General features: G+C 44.9%; 1 protein-coding gene across 1 annotated transcript in view; it reads left to right on the top strand.

Moving 5' to 3' along the window:
• Positions 1 to 22,415, top strand: part of LOC126094552 (protein groucho) — a 701,311-nt gene that overhangs the window by 390,512 nt on the left and 288,384 nt on the right. The window contains exon 2 of the mRNA XM_049908986.1: positions 14,576 to 14,673. Within this exon, the coding sequence (XP_049764943.1) occupies positions 14,576 to 14,673 (98 nt within the window). The remainder of the gene's footprint in view (positions 1 to 14,575; positions 14,674 to 22,415) is intronic.

Consider the following 22,415-nt stretch of genomic DNA (forward strand, 5'->3'; position numbering starts at 1 on the left):
TAGATGCGACGCACCATGGAAATTTGGAAGCCATGTTGATAAATATTAGATGTCCGGCAGCTGCAGCGATGCTAACGCTCCAAGCAGTTACTTTCTCCGAAAGCATTCTTTGAGCACACCTAAGGCGAGGGGCTAGATTTGACCAAGGCCAAACTTTGACGAAGTTCCTTATTACACTACTAAATTTTTTTCGACGAATAAATTTTGTGAAAGAAAATTTGATAGTGTAATACCGACAGTAAGGAAGGCTGGGGAAGCAAATTGGCTGTGTACTTTTCAGTGGAACCACACCGGCATTTGCCTTAGGCAATCTGGGGAAACCGTTGGAAATATAAATCCGAATGGGCGCACGGGGATGTGAACGACCGTACTTTCTGAAGTGTCGGCAGTTCTAGAGCAATGTCGCAGTGTAAGGAGCCTTCTCAAGTAGGCTCAACAACAGACTGGCGATGGGAAAAACCGAACGGCTGAAACCGATATCAGTATTTTAATTCTGAATAATTGGTATGTATAGGTATTTGTTTGGTCTCGGTTAAAACAGATGTTTTATTTTTTTATTTTTTGCTACTAACCGAATAAAAAGGACCGATGTCTCAATTCATGACATTTTTTTAAAAAAAACTAGTAATGTTTGCTCGTAAAAGTTCAGTTGCTTTGTTATTATAGAAAATGGGAAAAGCGATCAGTGGTATTTTAATAACAATGCTGCTGGCAGTTGGAAACGATTAACGGACATATGACATAAGAATTGGCACAGCATTGCTGACAATGATGATGTTCCCACTGCCATGTGTCGTGACCTATTAAACGATGCGCGTGCACGTTCAGTGTGGACTGGTTTCTCATTTGTGAGCCAATAATGTACCTGCTGCCGTCAGGCGAACTCAAAAATGATTGGTGTCTGCACAGATTGTGGGAACAACAAGATAGGAGTAAGAAAGTTGTTGAGTGAAGGGAAGTCCATTTGTTGTGTTGCCGTTCTTCTACAATTAATAGTAGGATATAGTCTGGAGGACATTAATAATGAAATTTTAAAAAGGCTAATAAGCGCAGTAAAATCAATCGTGATATTTGCAAAGCAGAGTAATGTATTTGTGTGGGATCTCAGGGTGGGGGACGAACGGGAGGACAAAGCAGAGGGAAACGCAATGCTTTTGGATAAGTCAGCACAAACAAGGTGAAATGTCACCTAAGTTATGTTGAAATGTTTTTAAAACTGTCGCCATCAACTGGTCTACTGCTACCCAACCCCTCCGTAAAAAAAAAGAAAAAAAAAAAGTCTGGTACAGATGTTGAATTGTCAGAAATATACGCTGTTTTAATGCCTTCAGGCAAGATCACAAAGGAGAATTCTGGAAGCGAGTACATTACCAGAAATCTTGTTATTCCCTTAGTAACCACTCCTGAAAATTCATCTCAATCCTAAACATAGTGCAGACAAAGTCCTGTCTCGACAGCTTCTGTGCAACCTTAAAAGAAATAAGGGCAAAATTATTATAGTTCTGATAGCAATTCTTCACTGTCAAATCTAGGGTGTAAAAAAATGTGCTTGGTCTCCCTCATTGCCAGCAAAGCTGTTGCAAATGTGACATAAAAGATAAACACCTACTTGGGCGAAACCGCCAAACTTTCGCCTCCGCTTCAAAAGCAGGAGCCTAGGACAACTGCAAACCCTCTTTGATCATCACTTGATGAGGAAGTAGCCAAGAAGGATGGTCTAGCGCAGCCTGTTGTCTCCGAATGAAATAGATGAAATAGCTTTGCTTTCAGCATCCTTTACTACCCAAAAGCAGTGATTCATTATTTAAATTTCAACTGTTTCATGTTCCTGTTAAAAGTTACAGTTCGCATTTTTTGAAAGGGCGTTTTTATGTTTGTAAATAAAAAATCAGTTGTGTTGAAATTCCTGTTAAAAAGTGAATAAAAATATTTGACTACAAAACGGGTTTTTCATTCGAAGTAATTAGAGAAAAAACCGCTACATAAAAAATCAGTTGTATTCAAATTCCTATTAAAATTGAATAAATATATTTGACTGCAAAATGGATTTTTCATTTTAAATGATTATAGGAAAAAACTCTGTAAATTTTATACATAAGTTTATTATTTCTCTGCCATTTTTGTGAAATAATAAAAGAGATAGGAAATATGGCAACAGTAATAAATTCAGAACTTAACAATTCGTTCATAATTTATAATAAAAATGGAAAGTGGCTGACCTGCTGCATGTGTCTGTATTATATGTCTTTATATGCTTGTAGCCCTTGGAAACGGACAACTTAACACGGAGAATAGAGAACTGCACTGACTATTCGTAATGCCCAAACAGTGGTATGTTCCTCTTTTACAACATGATTTTTAAGCAGACTATCAAAAACTGATATTCAGTAGGAGAATGCTGGGGGTTGTTCATAGTATTCAACCACACTTTTTTTTCTACGTATATTGAAACTTATAAGGCGAAAGCCTCAGAATTTGTCATTTTTTTCATGATGTCTACGTTTATTGCTGTAAGAAATGGCAGCAAAACACCGAAAATCGGTTATTTCAGAAACCAGTTATTTTCAGCAGTTTTAACAGTCAGGCTGAACTGCAGATGAAAAAAAATTGGTATACCCGAAAACCGGTTCTTTCAGCGATATCCGCTTGTGGTGTCATCGCCAGACACCACACTTGCTAGGTGGTAGCTTTAAATCGGCCGCGGTCCATTAGTACATGTCGGACTCGCGTGTCGCCACTGTCAGTAATTGCAGACCGAGCGCCACCACATGGCAGGTCTAGAGAGACGTACTAGCACTCGCCCCAGTTGTACGGACGACTTTGCTAGCGACTACACTGACGAAGCCTTTCTCTCATTTGCCGAGAGACAGTTAGAATAGCCTTCAGCTAAGTCCATGGATACGACCTAGCAAGGATACGACTCTAGAGAGAGTCTCACTTGTATCATCCAGAATGCTGTATACAAATGATGGATTAAAGTTAAGTATTCCAGCAGCTACGTACTTTCTTTATAGCATTCATTACGTATCCTGTTTCAGACTTAAGCAAGCCTGCGTGAATTAAACGCGTGCCTTTCGGTTACCCGTCACTGTGGACTGGCTGTCTTGTCAGTCCACTACACCGCTCATCCCTACGACTTCGAACAGATTGAGAGACGCGCTGTTGCGATCGTAACAGGTCGGTATAGACCATGAGATATGCTCGGGGAACGTACTTGTGAATCCTTGGGAGAAAGACGACGTATCTACGTCTCGGGAAACTATTTTTGGGAAAATTTAGAGAACATGTATTTTAGGAAGAGTGTGTGCGGTCACCATTGTGTATCTCGCGTAGGCATCGTGAGAATAATATTTAATATTTATATATAATTATAATAATATAAGAGGTGTATCTGTTGAGAGGCCTGACAAGCCTGTGGTTCCTGAAAAGGGGCAGCAGCCTTTTCAGTAATATCAGGGGCAACAGTCTGAATGACTGACTGATGTGGCCTTGTAACATGATCCAAAATGGCCTTTCTGTACTGGTGCTGCGAACGGTTGAAAGCAAGGGGAAACGACAGCCGTAATTTTTCCCGTGGGCATGCAGCTCTACCGTGTGGTTAAATGATGATGGCATCCTCTCTGTAAAATATTCCGGAGATAAAAATAGACCCCATTCGGATATCCGGGCGGGGACTACCCAGGAGGATGTCGTTATCAGGAGAAACAAAACTGGCGTTCTACGGATTGGAGCGTGGAATGTCAGATCGCTTAATCGGGCAGGTGGGTTAGAAAAGTTAAAAAGGGAAATGGACAGGTTAAAGTTAGATATAGTGGGAGTTAGTGAAGTTCGGTAGCAGAAGGAACAGGACTTCTAGTCAGGTGAATACAGGGTAATAAATACAAAATCAGATAGGGGTAATGCAGGAGTAGGCTTAACAATGAATAATAAAAAAAAAATAGGAACGCGGTGAAGCTACTGTGAACAGCATGGTGAATACATTATTGTAACCAAGATAGACACCAAACCTACACCCAGCACATTAGCACAAGTTTACGTGCCGATTAACCCCGCCGATGATGAATAATCTGAAGAAATATGTGATATAAAACAAAATTACTCAAATTGTTAAGGGAGACGAAAAGTCAATAAACATTGGGGACTGGAATTCGAGAATAGGAAAAGGAAGAGAAGGAAAAATAGCAGGTGAAAATGGTCTGGTGGAAAGTACAGAAAGAGGAAACCACCTGGTAGAGTTTTGCTCAGCTCATAATTTAATCTAGCTAACACTTGGTTTAAGTATGATGAAATAAGGTTGTATACATGAAAGAGACCTGGAAACACAGTAAAGTTTCAGATTCATTATATAATGGTAAGACAGAGATTTAGGAACTAGATTTTAAATTGTAAGACATTTCCAGGGGCAAATGTAGCCTCTGATCATAGTTTATTGGTTATGAACTGGAAATTAAAACTAAAGAAAGTGCAGAAAGATAAGGATTTAAGGAGATGGGACCTGGATAAACTAAAAGAACCAAAGGTTGCAGAGAATTTCAGAGAGAGCATTAGCGAACCATTGACAAGAACAGAAGAGGAATACAGTAGAATGGGTACCTTTGAAAGATGAAACAGGGAAGGCAGCAGAGGATCAAGTAGGTAAAAAGACGAGGGTTAGTGGAAATCCTTGGGTAACGCAAGAGACATTAAATTTAATTGGTGAAAGAAGAAAATATAAAAATGCAGTAAATGAAGCAGGCGATAGGGAATACAAATTTCTAAAATATGGGATTGAGAGGAAGTGCAAAATGGCTAATCAGGAATTACTAGAGGACCAATGTAAGGATTTGGAAGCATATATCACTAGGGGAGCGATCTTTGGAGAAAAGAGAACCACCTGCATAAATATTATGAGCTCAGATGGAAAACCAGTCCTAAGCAAACGAAGCAGAATAACGGAAGGAATATATAGAGGGGCCATACAAGGGAGATGTACTTGAGGGCAATATTATGGAAATAGAAGAGGACATATATGAAGATGAGATGGGAGATCACTTGTTAGAAGCGAACACTGCCACAAGAATTCTATGCTGCAGTCTCTTAACGCCTTGTCGGACAATAGGATAAGTGTTTTAAGTTAACAAGGGGAGTATGTTGAAACAAAATAAATTTCGGGTTGATCTACTATACAGGACCTATATGACAGGGTAAGAAATATTATAGGGTAGTGGAAGACTGCCTTGCAGGAGCTACATATGAGGATAGGCACAACTTGGGGAAGGTTGACATCTATAGAGGGGGGGGGGGAGGGGATTGGGCAAAGAAAGGGGACTGGGAGCGAATGTATTGGGAGAAAAGGGGAGGAGGTGAGAACAAAGAGAGACAGAGGAGAAGGAGATGTGCAAAGAGATGAGGGAGGAGTAAATGGATTGGGAGAGGGGGCAGGAGGAGATGGGCAGTGAGAGGGGGCAGAAAGAGATGAATAAGGAGAGGTGGGGTGGAGGAGATGAATAGGGAAAGGCGGGCAGGATGGAATGGACAGAGAGAGGGGTGGGTAGGAAGACAGGAATAGGATGAGACAGGCAGGAGGATATGGATAGGGAGAAGGGAGAAAGAGGAGGTGCCGGCCGCGGTGACCGAGCGGCTCTAGGTGCTCCAGTCCGGAACCGCGCTGCTGCTACGGTCGAAGGTCGAATCCTGCCTCGGGCATGGATGTGTGTGATGTCCTTAGGTTTAAGTAGTTCTAAGTCTAGGGGACTGATGACCTCAGATGACCTCAGATAGTGCGCAGAGCCAAAGAGGCGGTGGATACAGAGAGGGGGGGGGGGGGAGGCTGAGGTATATAGAGAAAAGGAAGGAGAAGGAGATAAACAAACAGAGAAGGGGAAGAGGTTATGGACAGAGAGAGGAGGGAGAAGGGGAACAGGAGGTAGGTGGAAGGAGTAGTGAACGGGTGGAAAAGGAAGAGGGAAAGGAGGAGATGGACGAGTGAGGGCGAGGAGGATATAGCAGAAGGAGGTGGTAGGAAGGTACGGTTGGAGAAAGGGGGTGGAGGAGAAGATGTACATATAGAGGGGGAGGATTATGTGGACAGAGAGATGGGTGGGTGGGAGGGATGGACCCAGAGAAGGGGAAGAGAAACGTGGGCAATGTATGTGTCAAATGCATTCGCTAGCGAGGCCACGGGGAAAAGGCTTGTACATAATAAATTGAGCAGTTTTATTGATTACTATTCTCAAGGTGTACATACTGACAAGTATGTCATCGGCATGGTGCATAAGACATTTCGCCACTTTAAGGGTGATACGACAGACGCCGGCTAATTCAAATCAGAGTGTAACGGAGGTGGAAGAAAGCAGGATGTGTCCACGGCTGTGCTGGCGAGACGAGAGCGTGCCGGTGTGGGGGCGGCAGCAGAGGGGGGTTGTCGCAGCAGGTGGATGGATGTCGGTGCGGCCTCCCGCAGCTCTTCAGGTATCGATCTCTGGCGCGCGAGCGGCGAGCCGAGGTGTGCCGCCTGCGCCTCTGTCTCTTTCTGCAGCTGTCCGCCGCTCTGCCTGTGGCTGCGACCGCCCCCTCCCCTTGCCCCTCTTCAGGCGCCCCTGCAGCCGCTGGCATCTGCCCGAGTACTGCGAGCTCCACTCCGGAGCCGTTTCCCTCGCACACGTCCGGCTATCCAACTTCTAGCCGTCGCTTGCGTCTATACAGGCTGCCCCACTTATCTTGACGCCTCCAAGTAACTTTTCGTCTAGGAGCAAACTAAAGAAAAAATTTATCAAGCAAATGTTGATTTTCTCGTTGGGTCTGCCTGCTAATTTCGCCAGAACTGATTCGTATCGTAAACAGCGGAACTTTTACACTGAGGTGACAGAAGTCATGGAATAACGATATGCATGTATACAGATGGCGATAGTATGCCGTATACAAGTTATAAAAGGACAGTGCGCTGGCGGATCGGTCATTTGTAGTCAGATGATTCACGTGAAAAGATTCCGATTATGCCGCACGATGAGAATTACCACACTTTGAACGCGGAATGGTAGTTGGAGCTAGACGTATGGGACATTTCATCTCGGAAATCGTTTGGGAATTCAATATTTCAAGATGAACAGTGTCAACAGTGTGCCGAGAATACCACATTTCAGGAATTACCTCTGAGCACGGACAACACAGTGGCCGACAGCCTTCACTCGAAGACCGAGAGCAGCGGCGTTTGTGTTTTCCGTACTAACAGACAAACAGCACTGCGTGAAAGAGCCACAGAAATCATTGCTGGACGTATGACAAACGTATCCGTTACGACAGTGCGGTGAAATTTGGTGTTAATAGGCTATGGCAGCGGACGACCGACGCGAGTGTCTTTGCTAACAGCATGACATCGTCTGCAGCGCCTCTCCTAGGCTCGTGACCGTATCGGTTGGATACTAGACGACTGTTAAACCGTGACGTTGTCAGATGAGTCCCAATTTTAGTTGGTAGGAGGTGATGGTAGCGTTCGATTGTGGCGCAGACCCCACGAAATCGTAGACCCAATTTGTCAGCAAGGCACTGTGGATGCTGCTGGTGGCTCCATAATGGTAAATAAGGAAGTGTGTTTAAAGTCCCGTCGACATCGAGGTCATTAGAGACGGAGCACAAGCTCGGATGGTTTCAAGCGTGGGGAAGGGGACTGGCCGTGTTTGTTCAAAAGCACCATCCCAGCATTTGCCTGGAAAATCACAGAAAACCTGAAGCTGGATGGCTGGAAGCGAGTTTGAACTGTCGTCCTCCCGAATGCGAGCCCATTGTGCTGACCATTGCGCCACCTCGCTCGGCCCCATAACGGTGTGGGCCTTGTTTACATGTAATGGACTGGTCCTCTGGTCCAACTGATTTATGGATGACAATGGGCAATGTCACAGGGTCACAATTTTCCACAATTTGTTTGAAGAAAGTTCTGGAGAATTCGAGCGAATGATTTGGCCACCCTTACGGCCTGCATGAATCCCATCGAACGTAATCGAAAGGTCAGATCGTGCACAAATTCCTGCGCCGGCAACACTTTTCCAATTATGGTCGGCTATAGAGGCAACATGGCTCAATATTTCTGCAGGGGACTTCCAATGACTTGGTGAGTCCATGCCACATCGAGTTGCTACACTACGCTGGGCATAAGAAAATCCAACACGGTATTAGGAGTACCACATAACTCTTGTCACCTCAGTGTAGTTCATCACTGCTTGTTATGCCTCTGTCTTTCGACGTCATAAAGGTACAGACAGCACAGTGATTAGGCGGCTAAAGAAATTATCTGGTTCGCCGTGACACAGTCACAACAATTCCGTTGCTCCCTTTTTGAATGGGTAGTCGCATATCCTAGCGGTAGTCGACCGTTGACAAGATCAAAATGCGCTGCAAGATGTTGAAAACTGATCGATTACTGATTTCTTTTTTCCCACTGTCTTCCCCCAGTCTTCGAGTACTAGGTGCCCCATTTATCTTGCGATCCTTCGTGCTTCACGGAGATGCGTGAGCCACTTTGTTTTTCGTCATTCAGGTCTATTCGACAGCTCTGGAAGAGTCTGCACCAGCTAACCACTGTGTCATATGATGGTGCGTTGTTGCCACTCACTTCCACCAACTGAGGATTTATGCAGGGTTGTCAAATGCAGAAAATCGATTACCGTGTGACATTTCACTTTATCAGTGGGCTGCTAGCGACATGATACGGTACTGTGGCGCAACACGGGGAACAGCAGCATGGAGTTACCACTGTGAATAATTTCGTAGGCCTTTGAATAAGTCGTTTAGTCATTTGAACAAGTCGTTCAGTGAACATCTATCATAACGACACCAGTGTAGTTGCAACATGTCCAATGCTGCCATTGGGGGGGAGGAGGGTTTGATGTAGCAAAATTTTTGATCGAACTAAGGCAGGAACATTGGCTATACTTTTCATTGTTAATTCAGTTCATGCTTTCGTGCTCGTATTGATGCAATTCTTCTTTTGTGTTAATTCCGAAAGTTGTTACTTTGCATTATGCAAATACATTTATTATACATAAGATTGCATTTGCTCGACGCAAATATAAATGCTTGTGTTTGTGTGTGTGTGTGTGTGTGTGTGTGTGTGTGTGTGTGTGTGTGTGTGTGTGTGTGTGTGTGTGTGTGTTTGGTCTTCAGTATTGAGACTGGTTTGATGCAGCTCTCCATGCTACTCTATCCTGTGCAAGCTTCTTCATCTCCCAGTACTTACTGCAACCTACGTCCTTCTGAATCTGCTTAGTGTATTCATCTCTTTGTCTCCCCATACGATTTTTACCCTCCACGCTGCCCTCCAGTACCAAATTGGTGATCTCTTGGTGCCTCAGAACATGTCCTACCAACCGGTCCCTTCTTCTTGTCAAGTTGTGCCACGAACTCCTCTTCTCCCCAATTCTATTCAATACCTCCTCATTCGTTATGTGATCTACCCATCTAATCTTCAGCATTCTCCTGTAGCACCTCATTTCGAAAGCTTCTATTCTCTTCTTGTCCAAACTATTTATCGTCCATGTTTCACTTCCATACACGGCTACACTCCATACAAATACTTTCAGAAATGACTTCCTGACACTTAAATCTATATTCGATGTCAACAAATTTCTCTTCTTCAGAAACGCTTTTCTTGCCATTGCCAATCTACATTTTATATCCTCTCTACTTCGACCATCATCAGTTATTTTGCTCCCCAAATAGCAAAACTCCTTTACTACTTTAAGTGTCTCATTTCCTAATCTAATTCCCTGAGCATCACCTGATTTAATTCGACTACATTCCATTATTCTCGTTTTGCTTTTGTTGATGTTCATCTTATATCCTCCTTTCAAGACACTGTCCATTCCATTCAACTGCTCTTCCAAGTCCTTTGCTGTCTCTGACAGAATTACAATGTCATCGGCGAACCTCAAAGTTTTTATTTCTTCTCCATGGATTTTAATACCTACTCATTTTTCTTTTGTTTCCTTCACTGCTTGCTCAATATACAGATTGAATAACATCGGGGAGAGGCTACAACCCTGTCTCACTCCCTTCCCAACCACTGCTTCCCTTTCATGCCCCTCGACTCTTTATAACTGCCATCTGTTTTCTGTACAAATTATAAATAGCCTTTCGCTCCCTGTATTTTACCCCTGCCACCTTTAGAATTTGAAAGAGAGTATTCCAGTCAACATTGTCAAAAGCTTTCTCTAAGTCTACAAATGCTACAAACGTAGGTTTGCATTTCCTTAGTCTTTCTTCTAAGATAAGTCGTAAGGTCAGTATTGCCTCACGTGTTCCAATATTTCTACGGAATCCAAACTGATCTTCCCCAAGGTTGGCTTCTACTAGTTTTTCCATTCGTCTGTAAAGAATTCGCGTTAGTATTTTGCAGCTGTGGCTTATTAAACTGATTGTTCGGTAATTTTCACATCTGTCAACGCCTGCTTTCTTTGGGATTGGAATTATTATATTCTTCTTGAAGTCTAAGGGTATTTCGCCTGTCTCGTACATCTTGCTCACCAGATGGTAGAATTTTGTCAGGAATGGCTCTCCCAAGACCGACAGTAGTTCTAATCGAATGTTGTCTACTCCCGGGGCCTTGTTTCGACTCAGGTCTTTCAGTGCTCTGTCAAACTCTTCACGCAGTATTGTATCTCCCATTTCGTCTTCATCTCCATTCTCTTCCATTTCTATAATATTGTCCTCAAGAACATCGCCCTTGTATAGACCCTCTATATACTCCTTCCACCTTTCTGCTTTCCCTTCTTTGCTTGGAACTGGGTTTCCATCTGAGCTCTTGATATTCATACAAGTGGTTCTCTTTTCTCCAAAGGTCTCTTTAATTTTCCTGTAGGCACTTCCTGTCGATCTCATTTTGGAGACGTTTGTATTCTTTTTTGCCTGTTTCATATACTGCATTTTTATATTTTCTCCTTTCATCAAATAAATTCAATATTTCTTCTGTTATCCAAGGGTTTCTACTAGCCCTCGTCTTTTTACCTACTTGATCCTCTGCTGCCTTCACTACTTCATCACTAAGAGCTAACCATTCTTCTTCTACTGTATTTCTTTCCCCATTTGTGACAGTTGTTCCCTTATGCTCTCCCTGAAACTCTGTACAACCTCTGGTTTAATCAGTTTGTCCATATCCCATCTCCTTAAATTCCCACCTTTTTGCAGTTTCTTCAGTTTTAATCTACAGCTCATAACCAATAGATTGTGGTCAGAGTCCACATCTGCCCCTGGAAATGTCTTACAATTTAATACCTGGTTCCTAAATCTCTGTCTTACCATTATATAATCTGTCTGATACCTTCTAGTATTTCCAGGATTCTTCCATGTGTTCAGCCTTCTTTTATGATTCTTGAACCAAGTGTTAGCTATGATTAAGCTATGCTCTGTGCAAAATTCTACCAGACGGCTTCCTCTTTCATTTCTTTCCCCCAATCCATATTCACCTACTATGTTTCCTTGTCTCCCTTTTCCTACTCTCGAATTCCAGTCAACCATGACTATTAAATTTTCGTCTCCCTTCACTACCTGAATAATTTCTTTTATCTCATCATACATTTCATCAATTTCTTCATCATCTGCAGAGCTAGTTGGCATATAAAGTTGTACTATTGTAGTAGGTGTGGGCTTCGTGTCTATCTTGGCCACAATAATGCGTTCACTATGCTGTTTGTAGTAGCTTACCCGCACTCCTATTTTTTTATTCATTATTAAACCTACTCCTGCATTACCCCTATTTGATTTTGTGTTTATAACCCTGTATTCACCTGACCAAAAGTCTTGTTCCTCCTCCACCGAACTTCACTAATTCCCACTATATCTAACTTTAACCTATCCATTTCCCTTTTTAAGTTTTCTAACCTACCTGCCCTATTAAGGGATCTGACATTCCACGCTCCGATCCGCAGAACGCCAGTTTTCTTTCTCCTGATAACGACGTCGTCTTGAGTAGTCCCCGCCCGGAGATCCGAATGGGGGACTATTGTACCTCCGGAATATTTTACCCAAGAGGACGCCATCATCATTTAATCATACAGTAAAGCTGCATGCCCTCGGGAAAAATTACGGCTGTAGTTTCCCCTTGCTTTCAGCCGTTCGCAGTACCAGCACAGCAAGGCCGTTTTGGTTAGGGTTACAAGGCCAGATCAGTCAATCATCCAGACTGTTGCCCCTGCAACTACTGAAAAGGCTGCTGCCCCTCTTCAGGAACCACACGTTTGTCTGGCCTCTCAACAGATACCCCTCCGTTGTGGTTGCACGTACGGTACGGCCATCTGTATCGCTGAGGCACGCAAGCCTCCCCACCAACGGCAAGGTTCATGGTTCAGGGGGGAAGATAAATGCTTATATATGAAGGAAACCAGTATACCCATATTAAAGTTTTTCACTTGTTGGTAACCTTGAAGTTCTCGAGTAGCTGTTAACATCAGAGATAACTAAATGATACAGAACATCGTATTCGGCGACGAACCGGCCGCTGTGGCCGAGCGGTTCTAGGCGCTTCAGTCCGGAACCGCGCTGCTTCTATGGTCGCAGGTTCGAATCCTGCCTCTGGCATGGATGTGTGAGATGTCCTTAAGTTAGTTAGGTTTAAGTAGTTATAAGTTTAGGGGACTTATGACCTCAGATTTTAAGTCCCATAGTGCTTAGAGCCATTTGAACCATTCGGCGACGAGCGATGTCAGCGAGTTGTTGATACTTTACTTTTTGAGCACTTATGTTGTTATGATGTGCATAAAAAATGGAGAAGAAATCCGCGTTGCGTTAAATGTGGAGTGAGCAATAATAACCTATTTATAACTGAATCATTATTGGTACTACGAACAGATAATAGATAAATCGCAAACGCCTGGTTACCGCATATCGTTTTAAATTTCGTGCTTATATGTATCTAGAAGATGGAAACACATGTCGCGCGGAAGGTAGCCGATACTCAGTATTCCACGACCAATGTTTAATGATCTGCAGTCAGATCAAGATGGCAGGGGTGCTATAAGTGTGTACCCGACTAGGACAACGCGATCTTTGTGAGCCGAGCGACTCCCTTGTCCACAGAGGACGTCCATAGCGAAACTCGTCCCATGTGTGATTAGAAATTTATTCCAGAGATAGTTGTGCTCAATTACATACAGGAATTGAGTAAAGGATAAGAAAAAGTCACAAAAAAGAATGGTCCTGGCCCGTAATGCTTATGCGTAATTACACATTTTTTCCCAGTCTAGGGGTATTTCGCTACCCCCATGTCTGATCGGTGAACAAAATAAACTTGTTACATCGCGAGAGATCACTTGTTAGAAGCGAACACTGCCACAAGAATTCTATGCTGCAGTCTCTTAACGCCTTGTCGGACGATAGGATAAGGGGAGTATGTTGAAACAAAATAAATTTCAGGCTGATCTGCGTGGCTGTGATGCCTCTTCCGAAGTTCCAAATTATTTATTGACCCTCTCTCGTATTACAGCCTGTAGACGTATAATTGTGGGCTATACAGTGTTAATTGTTGTTGTATTTATTGATTAATAAATGTGAAATTAGGTTTAAAATTTTAGAAAGCCTTCTATGAATAGACCGTAAGCTGCGATCTGTAGAAAATGTTAAAATTCAGTAAAACGGTCTCTATCGCAACAGATGTTTACTGTGTTTTGATTGGCAATCTATTTCTGAACAGTTGACGCCCGTGGTGTTACGGATCCTGCTCCGTCTGAAGATGCTTTAAATTATATGGTTCAAATGGCTCTGAGCACTATGGGACTAAACATCTTAGATCATAAGTCCCCTAGAACTTAGAACTACTTAAACCTAACTAACCTAAGGACATCACACACACCTATGCCCGAGGCAGGATTCGAACCTGCGACCGTAGCAGTCCCGCGGTTGCGGACTGCAGCGCCAGAACCGCTAGACCACCGCGGCCGGCCTCTAAATTATAGACCGAAACTGGTTGCCAACCAAAATGAACGTCTTTTGAATGATTTCTTGAAGCCTTCAGCTGCCATTTTCTTTATTTTCTGCACGATTGTACAATTTCGGCCATAGGCCATTTTCAAGTATTTTACGGATGATTTTTTGTTAGCAGATTATATCATATGTGTCGTTGCTCCTATGACAACATGTCGCGCTCATAGGAGCAACGACGCATATAACATAATCTGCTACCAAAAAATCATCCGTAAAATACTTGAAAGTGGCCTAAGGCCGAAATTGTACAATCGTACAGAAAATAAAGAAAATGGCAGCTGAAGGCTTCAAGAAGTCATTCAAAAAATTCATTGTAGCTGCGGACCCTATCGCATTAAAAATTATAAAATGAACATCTGTTGCGATAGAGACTGTTTTACTGAATTTTAAAATGTTCTTTTTACGACAGTATTTATATTGATCGTTTAACATCGACGTTTTAGAGTCGACTATTATCAGCCGTCGACGTATAGACGACGGTGATGAAATGGAAATCAACGTCGGTGACTTGCCAAGTTCGCACACCCCTACCTCGGCTGCGTTGGCAGTCAGCTGGCGACTTGGTTGTGCTGCAGTTCAGTAAGGCGAGCGAGCTGACGTTACTAAGGGCTGCTGTTTGTGTCCGCAGGGCCCTCCGCCGCAGCCTGGCCAACTCAAGTTCACTGTGGCGGAGACGTGCGAGCGCATCAAGGAGGAGTTCAACTTCCTGCAGGCGCAGTACCACACGTGAGTACCACCTCTCTGTATACCCTACCTCGGCCAGCAAGGTCGCCGGATCTTTCCCTAACTGAGAACGCGTTTGGAGCACTATGGTCAGGGCCCTCCAACCAGTTCGGGATTTTGACGATCTAACGCGGCAGTTGGACAGAAATTTGCACGATAACCCTCAGGAGGTCGTCCAATAATTCTTATCAGTCAATGTCGAGCCGAATAACTGTTTGCATAAGGGCTAGAGGCGGACCAACGCCTTATTGCCTTGCTCAGTTTGTGAAGCTTTTTCACTTGAATAAAGTATCCACTTTTTCTGAGATTGTAATCATTTGTCTGTCTGTACATGTACATCACACCTATCGCTTTCCGTTCCATTCGAATAATTCCTCCGTGATTTGTCTTCTTTTTGTCTTATAGGATATTATAAAAATGCAATTACAAGTTAAAAAAATTGAAATAGAAAATATTGACAAAGAACAGAAATTTCTGTTTTCAAGACAGAGCATATTGTTAAGACATTAAAGAAACCCAATTCATTTACAAATATCACGTGTTCCATCGTAGACGAGTTTCTTCCGTTCTTTGACACAAAGATGGTGCACATCCGAGAAAAAAAGGCTTAACCCTCCCCACGTTATGTAACTCGTTTTAAAACTATACTGAATTTTACTCACTGTAAGTTTCTTTAACTAAAGAATTAACAACATCCTCCACATATTATATAACGTATAATATGCTAAATAATTTAGTAAATTTAATATACGAGTATTATACAGCACTTAAATTTGTAGAATTGGTAATATATAGAAATGCTACCGGAAACACAACGTCGTGGTTCACAGCAACAAATTCAGTAGAAAATGGTCTTCTGTTGTACACCTTTCTTCATGTGATTCTAAAATCGGCCACTAGTTTGAAACCACGACCAGGAAACGTCATACGTTCCTAGGTACACTTTCCCCAAGGCGCAACACTCACACCCACTACTACAGGGTGTTCCCTTTACCCTCTACAATTTATGTATTCCAAATAGCGAATATCACATGTGGGGACGTGTGGGCTTCATTGTGGTCAGGCAAGGGTGTTCATAATGGGTATCGTTCCACAAGGCCGTTACAATACCACTGACGACCTGAAGTATGCTGTGAGAGAATTTATACCAGCAGTGCTTCGAAAAATATCGCACGACACCTAGCGCGTAATACCCTTCACCTTGACTATGACGGTGCATAAACTGATCTTTTGGATAAGTAATGTTTCATAACTCTAGAGAACTCCTCTAAAAAAACTGTTGTTCACATTAAGTTTATGGTTTTAAGTTGGTTATTATAGGGGGTAAGCGGATTCTGTGGGCAATCTCTACATAACGCTGAAAGAACGAGATCTGCGCAGCTAAACATGTTCCTTCGCTGCAGTGATGTCTCCTCAATGTCCTGGCTAGCATGTTTCCTGTATTTGAATCTTATCGAACAGACCTGGAATTCGCGTAGAACACCCACGCAGCCAACTTAACGTCTACCACAACTGTTCCACATTTGGAAATTACGTATCTTGAGGAGTTGTCCTGCGCCACCCTTTAGATACTCGCAGGAGATACACTGTATGAACAAGCTCTAACAGCATTGCAATGCGAAGGTGAAAAGTAACGTCGGACAATGTCACTCACTGTTGTAATACTATAATAAGTTGCCTACGCTCAACGACGTAATCTGTGTGACGTAATCTGTGTGACGAAATAATCGTCCGTACTAACACGACGTCACGTAAGATTTTATATTCAGCTTCCCACGCTATAAATGACACTACAGCTCGCTACGACATCGCTATATACGTTACTATCCCGTAGTGCGTGCTGTAATCTACAACCACAAAATAATTAAACGACTTTTAGTGAACATCTCTTCACATACACTATACAACGGAAAATCTCCCAAAAAAATTTGGACGTTCTCCTATAAACGCGTCGCTATTAAGCAGTTCAACCACACCATTAATCGCAAACAGGAGACGCTAATTCCACACTTCAAGAAATCGGAACTTTTCCTATACCTGGCGAGTCTACAGTCCACCAAAATCGGCGAAATAACCATTTTTTACACCAGCCGATAATCTTCTTAAAATAGCTTTCTAAACGACTTATATTTGCTTTCAAAACACTTGTGTTCTATCCCCATTGCAGAATAATTCACGTATCGTACATGTGAGCCGATCTCATCATACTCTTGAGAGAATCTCTCTCGAGGCTCACTACTCGAACAATACTCGGATACTACTACTGAAATTCTGAAAGGACAAGCCAATAACCATCCTCTGCGAACAGACATGTCACGCTAATTCTCTCTTTAACAGTAAGTGCTTCTTCTTACAAGGGAACCTCCCCATCGCACCCCCCCCCCCCCACCCCACCCCCTCAGATTTAGTTATAAGTTGGCACAGTGGATAGGCCTTGAAAAACTGAACACAGATCAATCGAGAAGAAAACAGGAAGAAGTTGTGTGGAACTATGAAAAAAATAAGCAAAATATACAAACTGAGTAGTCTATGTGCAAGATAGGCAACATCAAGGAGAGTGTGAGATTAGAAACGCCGTGGTCCCGTGGTTAGCGTGAGCAGCTGCGGAACGAGAGGTCCTTGGTTCAAGTCTTCTCTCGAGTGAAAAGTTTACTTTCTTTATTTTCGCAAAGTTATGATCTGTCCGTTCGTTCATTGACATCTCTGTTCACTGTAATAAGTTTAGTGTCTGTGTTTTGCGACCGCACCGCAGAACCGTGCGATTAGTAGACGAAAGGAGGTGCCTCTCCAATGGGAACCGAAAACATTTGATCCCAAGGCCATAGGTCAACCGATTCCTCCACAGGAAAACACGTCTGATATATTCTATAGGACACTGGAGACGGCATGTGCGTCACATGACAGGAATATGTTGTCGACCCACCTAACTTGTACACTTGGCGAATGGGTAAAAAGATTCTTCTACCTTGCCCGATTTAGGTTTTCTTGTGGATGTGATAATCACTCCAAAAAAGTGATGAAAACATAAGAGTTTGTCACATAAACTGCCACAAATGAATGCATCAGTTTCACAGTCGTACAGTTTTCCCTGTGCTCTGTCAAAACATATGTTTTTAACGTTTTCAAATGTTTCCGTGCGTAGACCGTCAAATCCTGCATATGTCCAAGCAAATCTGAACATGTCCTGCAATTTTGGAGAGGGAAGTTGATTATGTGTGAGTGCCTGAACTTTGATAATTGTCTGAAAATAAAAAATTAAACTTTACATTCGAGGGAAGACTAGAACCAAGGACCTCCAGTTCCGTAGCTGATCACGCTAACCACGGGACCACGACGCTCCTGAGCTCTCACTGTCTTGATGTTGCTATGTTGCGCATGGGCTACTGTTTGTATATTTTGCTTATTTTTTTCATAGTTCCACACAACTTCTTCCTGTTTTCTCGATTGATCTGTGTTCAGTTTTTCAAGGCCTATCCACTGTGCCAACTTATAACTAAATCTGAGGAGAGTGCGATGGGGAGGTTCCCTTGTTAGCAGTCGCCGGTAAACGTTCGTATAGCCAGCCGCATCGTAGTTGTTATCTTTGCCGCACGCCGCGATTCAGAAGTCGGCACTGGTGTAGCAAACTCAGTGACTCGACAGGTCACTGCTTCTCTCAACCATCAGGTGCTACTGTTACACATATCTACAACATTTTAACAAAAAAGTATAAGAAAACTATACAAACAACGTAACGAACTCTTCATTCTCTTAGCACATGAAAATGGATAATAAGGTGAGGCGATATAGACAAGTGATGCGGTTTTTAGGGTCTGAAGACTGTCTGGCGCATTACACAGCAAAAAGTGTTCATAAAGATATCACGCTAATGTCATCGAATTCATGAAACGCTGATGCTAAACAGTGGTGCTAATCGGTGATAATGGCACAGCGACTTGGTGGACGTAACATCTACATCTGTCTACATCATATTCCGCAAGATACGTAACGGTGTGTGGCGGAGCTTACTTCTGGTACCATTAACTAATCCCACCTCCTCTGTCCCACTCGCGGATGGCGCTTGGGGAAAAATGGTTGTCGGTGAGCTTCTGTATTGGGTCTAATTTACCGAATTTTCTCGTCGTGGCCATTTCGTGATTTGTGTTTGGGTAGAAATAATATGTTGTCGTCTCTTTCCGGAAAGTGCTCTCTCGAAATTTCAATGGCAAACTGCTTCGTATGCCACTACAGTTTGTTGAGCATTTCTGTTACACTCGCGCCGACTAAACGATCCTGTGAAGGAACGCGCCGCTCTTCGGTTGATCTCTCTCTCTCCCTCTCCCCCCTCTCCCTCCCTCCCTCCCCCTCTCTCCCCCCCTCTCTCTCTCCCTCCCTCCCTCCCTCCCTCGCTCCCTCCCCCCTCTCCCTCCCCCCTCTCCCTCCCCTTCTCTCTCCCTCTCTCTCCCCCTCTCTCTCCCTCTCTCTCCCCCTCTCTCTCCCTCTCTCTCCCCCTCTCTCTCCCTCCCCCCTCTCTCTCCCTCCCCCCTCTCTCTCCCTCCCCCCTCTCTCTCCCTCCCCCCTCTCTCTCCCTCCCCCCTCTCTCTCCCTCCCCCCTCTCTCTCCCTCCCTCCCCCTCTCTCTCCCCTCCGCCCTCTCTCTCCCTCCGCCCTCTCTCTCCCTCCGCCCTCTCTCTCCCTCCGCCCTCTCTCTCCCTCACCCCTCTCCCTCCCTCCCCCCTCTCTCTCCCCCTCTCTCTCCCTCCGCCCTCTCTCTCCCTCCGCCCTCTCTCTCCCTCCGCCCTCTCTCTCCCTCACCCCTCTCCCTCCCTCCCCCCTCTCTCCCCCCTCTCTCTCCCTCCCCCCTCCTCCTCCCCCTCTCCCTCTCCCTCCCCCCTCTCTCCCTCCCCCCTCTCCCTCTCCCCTCCCCCCTCTCCCTCTCTCTCCCCCTCTCTCTCCCCTCCGCCCCTCTCTCTCCCTCCGCCCTCTCTCTCCCTCCGCCCTCTCTCTCCCTCCGCCCTCTCTCTCCCTCACCCCTCTCCCCTCCCCTCCCCCACGCTCTCCCCCCCTCTCTCCTCCCTCCCCCCCTCTCTCCCTCCCCCCTCTCTCTTCTCCCTCCCCCCTCTCCCTCTCCCTCCCCCCTTCGTCCCTCTCTCTCCCCCCTCTCCCTCTCCCTCCCCCCTCTCTCTCCCTCCCCCATCCCCCCTCCCTCACCATCCCTCACCCTCCTTCCCCCTCCCATCCCTCCCCAAACCTCTCCCTCCACCCACCCCTCCTTTCCCCCTCCCACCCCATCCCTCCCCCTCCCTCCCCTTCCCCCTACCTCTCCCTCCTTCTCCCCCGTCCCCTCCCTCCTTCCTTCTCCCCATTTCCCTTCCCCTCCCTCCTACTCCCTCTCCCCCTACCACCCTCCCTTCTCTCCCCTCCCCTCCTTCCTTCTCCTCCTTCCCCACCCCCTCCCTCCTACACCCCCTCCCCCTCCCTCCTTCTCCTCCCTCCCCCCTCCCTCCCCTCCCTCCCTCCCTCCCTCCCTCCCTCCCTCCCTCTCTCTCTCTCTCTTTCGCTCTCCCCCTCCCTCTCTCTCTCTCTCTCTCTCTCTCTCTCTCTCTCTCTCTCTCTCTCTCTCTCTCTCTCTCTCTCTCGCTCTCCCCCTCCCTCCCTCTCTCTCTCTCTCGTATCAGTGTCCGCACGTTCCAGCAGCTGTGTGCTGCAGGCAGACACGCAGGAGATGCGGCAGGTTAGCGCGACCTGGTTGCAATGACGGCTGACGCCTCGCACGACTCGCCATGCTTTTTCTCACTGCCAGGTCTTCGTACACATTCTGCAAGCACCTATGAATATCAACAATGCTCAGGTTTTCCTCCAAAAGAAACTCATTGACAGCTGATCATACAATGTAAGCTTTCACGGCCGGTATTGTCTTCACTTAAAATTTCCGGGCTAATAGGCCGTGGTCGAAGCATAAAACTCACTCCTGGCGTTTCGTCTCCGACTGCGGGAGACATCCTCGGAGGTAAAGCGGCGAACTGCGAAGAGAACTCGAGGAAGCGCTGATTATATAGGCAGTACAGAAGGCGCCACTGTCGATCACGTGGCGTCGGCTATGAGACTGTCTCTGGCAATGCCAACATTCTCGATTGAAAGTAATCGATCGTCACGCTTGCGGTGCAACGCTGACATCCAAATTTTATCCAGTTTAACACCTTCGTCTTTCCTGTTAAAATTATGCACGATTGTATAGAGAGGCTATCAAGATTGATAAACATCGTGATAATTTTAACAGGAAAGACGAAGTTGTTAAACTGGATAAAATTTGGATGTCAGCGTTGCACCGCAAGCGTGACGATCGATTACTTTCAATCGAGAATGTTGGCATTACCAGAGACAATCTCATAGCCACGTGATCGACAGTGGCGCCCTCTGTACTGCCCTATATAATCAGCGCTTCCTCGAGTTCTCTTCGCAGTTCGCCGCTTTACTTCCGAGGATGTCTCCCGCAGTCGGAGACGAAACGTCAGGAGAGAGTTTTATACTTCGACCACGGCCTATTAGCCCGGAAGTTTTAAGTGAAGTCATTGACAGCTGTCTACTTCAACGCACCTCCGTTACAGTTGCCATTTGGAAAACTACGTATAGCGCCGCCACTAATCGGTACTTCATGAAACTGTAGGGGCTGAAGCGAAAGTATTCCACCACCACAACAAATTCTGCATTTTTTTCAACCGAAATTCGCGGAGAAAAGAAATGCGTTAAATATTGTACGCCCCTCGAATTTGGTCGTTCCACGTAAGGTCGCTCTGGATAGCTACTCCTGGAAATTTTACGGTGGATACAGTTTCCAGCAATTTGCCATCAATAGAATCTTTGTACAGTAGTGGATTTCTTTTTATGAACATAAATTGCGATTGCTTCATCTGCTTCTGAACTGTTTTGGTAAGCAAAAATGATTTGCCTACCAGTCTCGTTTATTGACAGCATTTTATCTACTTGGTGCCACATTTTAGGGTTTCTTCCAGCTCCAATCGCCTATAAAGCATGGGCAAAGTGACTGCTTAAAAGCCTCCCTGCGTGCTGTAATTAGTCTAATTTTGTCTTCACGGTCTCTACGGGAGCGGAGCTTTTTGGTGTGATGTCATGTTTGCAGCGGACTGCTGGTAAGGCAGTTGTGAAGGCCAGAGGTGGGTGGTGTGTGTGTGTGTGTGTGTGTGTGTGTGTGTGTGTGTGTGTGTGTGTGTGTGTGTGTGTGTGTAATAGGTGACAGGTCCGCGGGCCCCGTGTCGCGCCGCTGTTAACACGTTATGGCGGCTGTAGCGCCCACATAACATCTGCATGTACACGCGGCGCCGACCCGCAGATTTCCCGCACCGTACCGCTGTCAGACGAGCACGCCCTCTCCTGAGGCATTGCGTGCCCTGCACACTCGTTACACGACAGCTGTTATGAATATTTAATCGTGACACTGGCACTTGCACTGCTATTTCCGCTACGACACAAGTAGTAGTAATATTAATAGTAGTGGAAAAATAAAAGTGTCGACTCTCGGGTGGTATCTTCATAAGAAGACTGCTGGTGCCTCCGAGTGATTGAACACTGTTGAAAACCAGTGTCAGGTTCTCATATAAAAGGATGCTTTCCCATGCTTTATCTTAAAAAATGGAGTTATAAAAAAAAACTGCTCAGGCTCTCATTACGCAGGTACTACAAAAGAGGACGAAAGGTGGGGGGTGTATCTACCGAAGTATTATTGGTGTCATTTCATGATATAGGGCG

Source organism: Schistocerca cancellata, chromosome 8 (assembly GCF_023864275.1).
Source record: "Schistocerca cancellata isolate TAMUIC-IGC-003103 chromosome 8, iqSchCanc2.1, whole genome shotgun sequence".
NCBI lineage: Eukaryota > Metazoa > Arthropoda > Insecta > Orthoptera > Acrididae > Schistocerca > Schistocerca cancellata.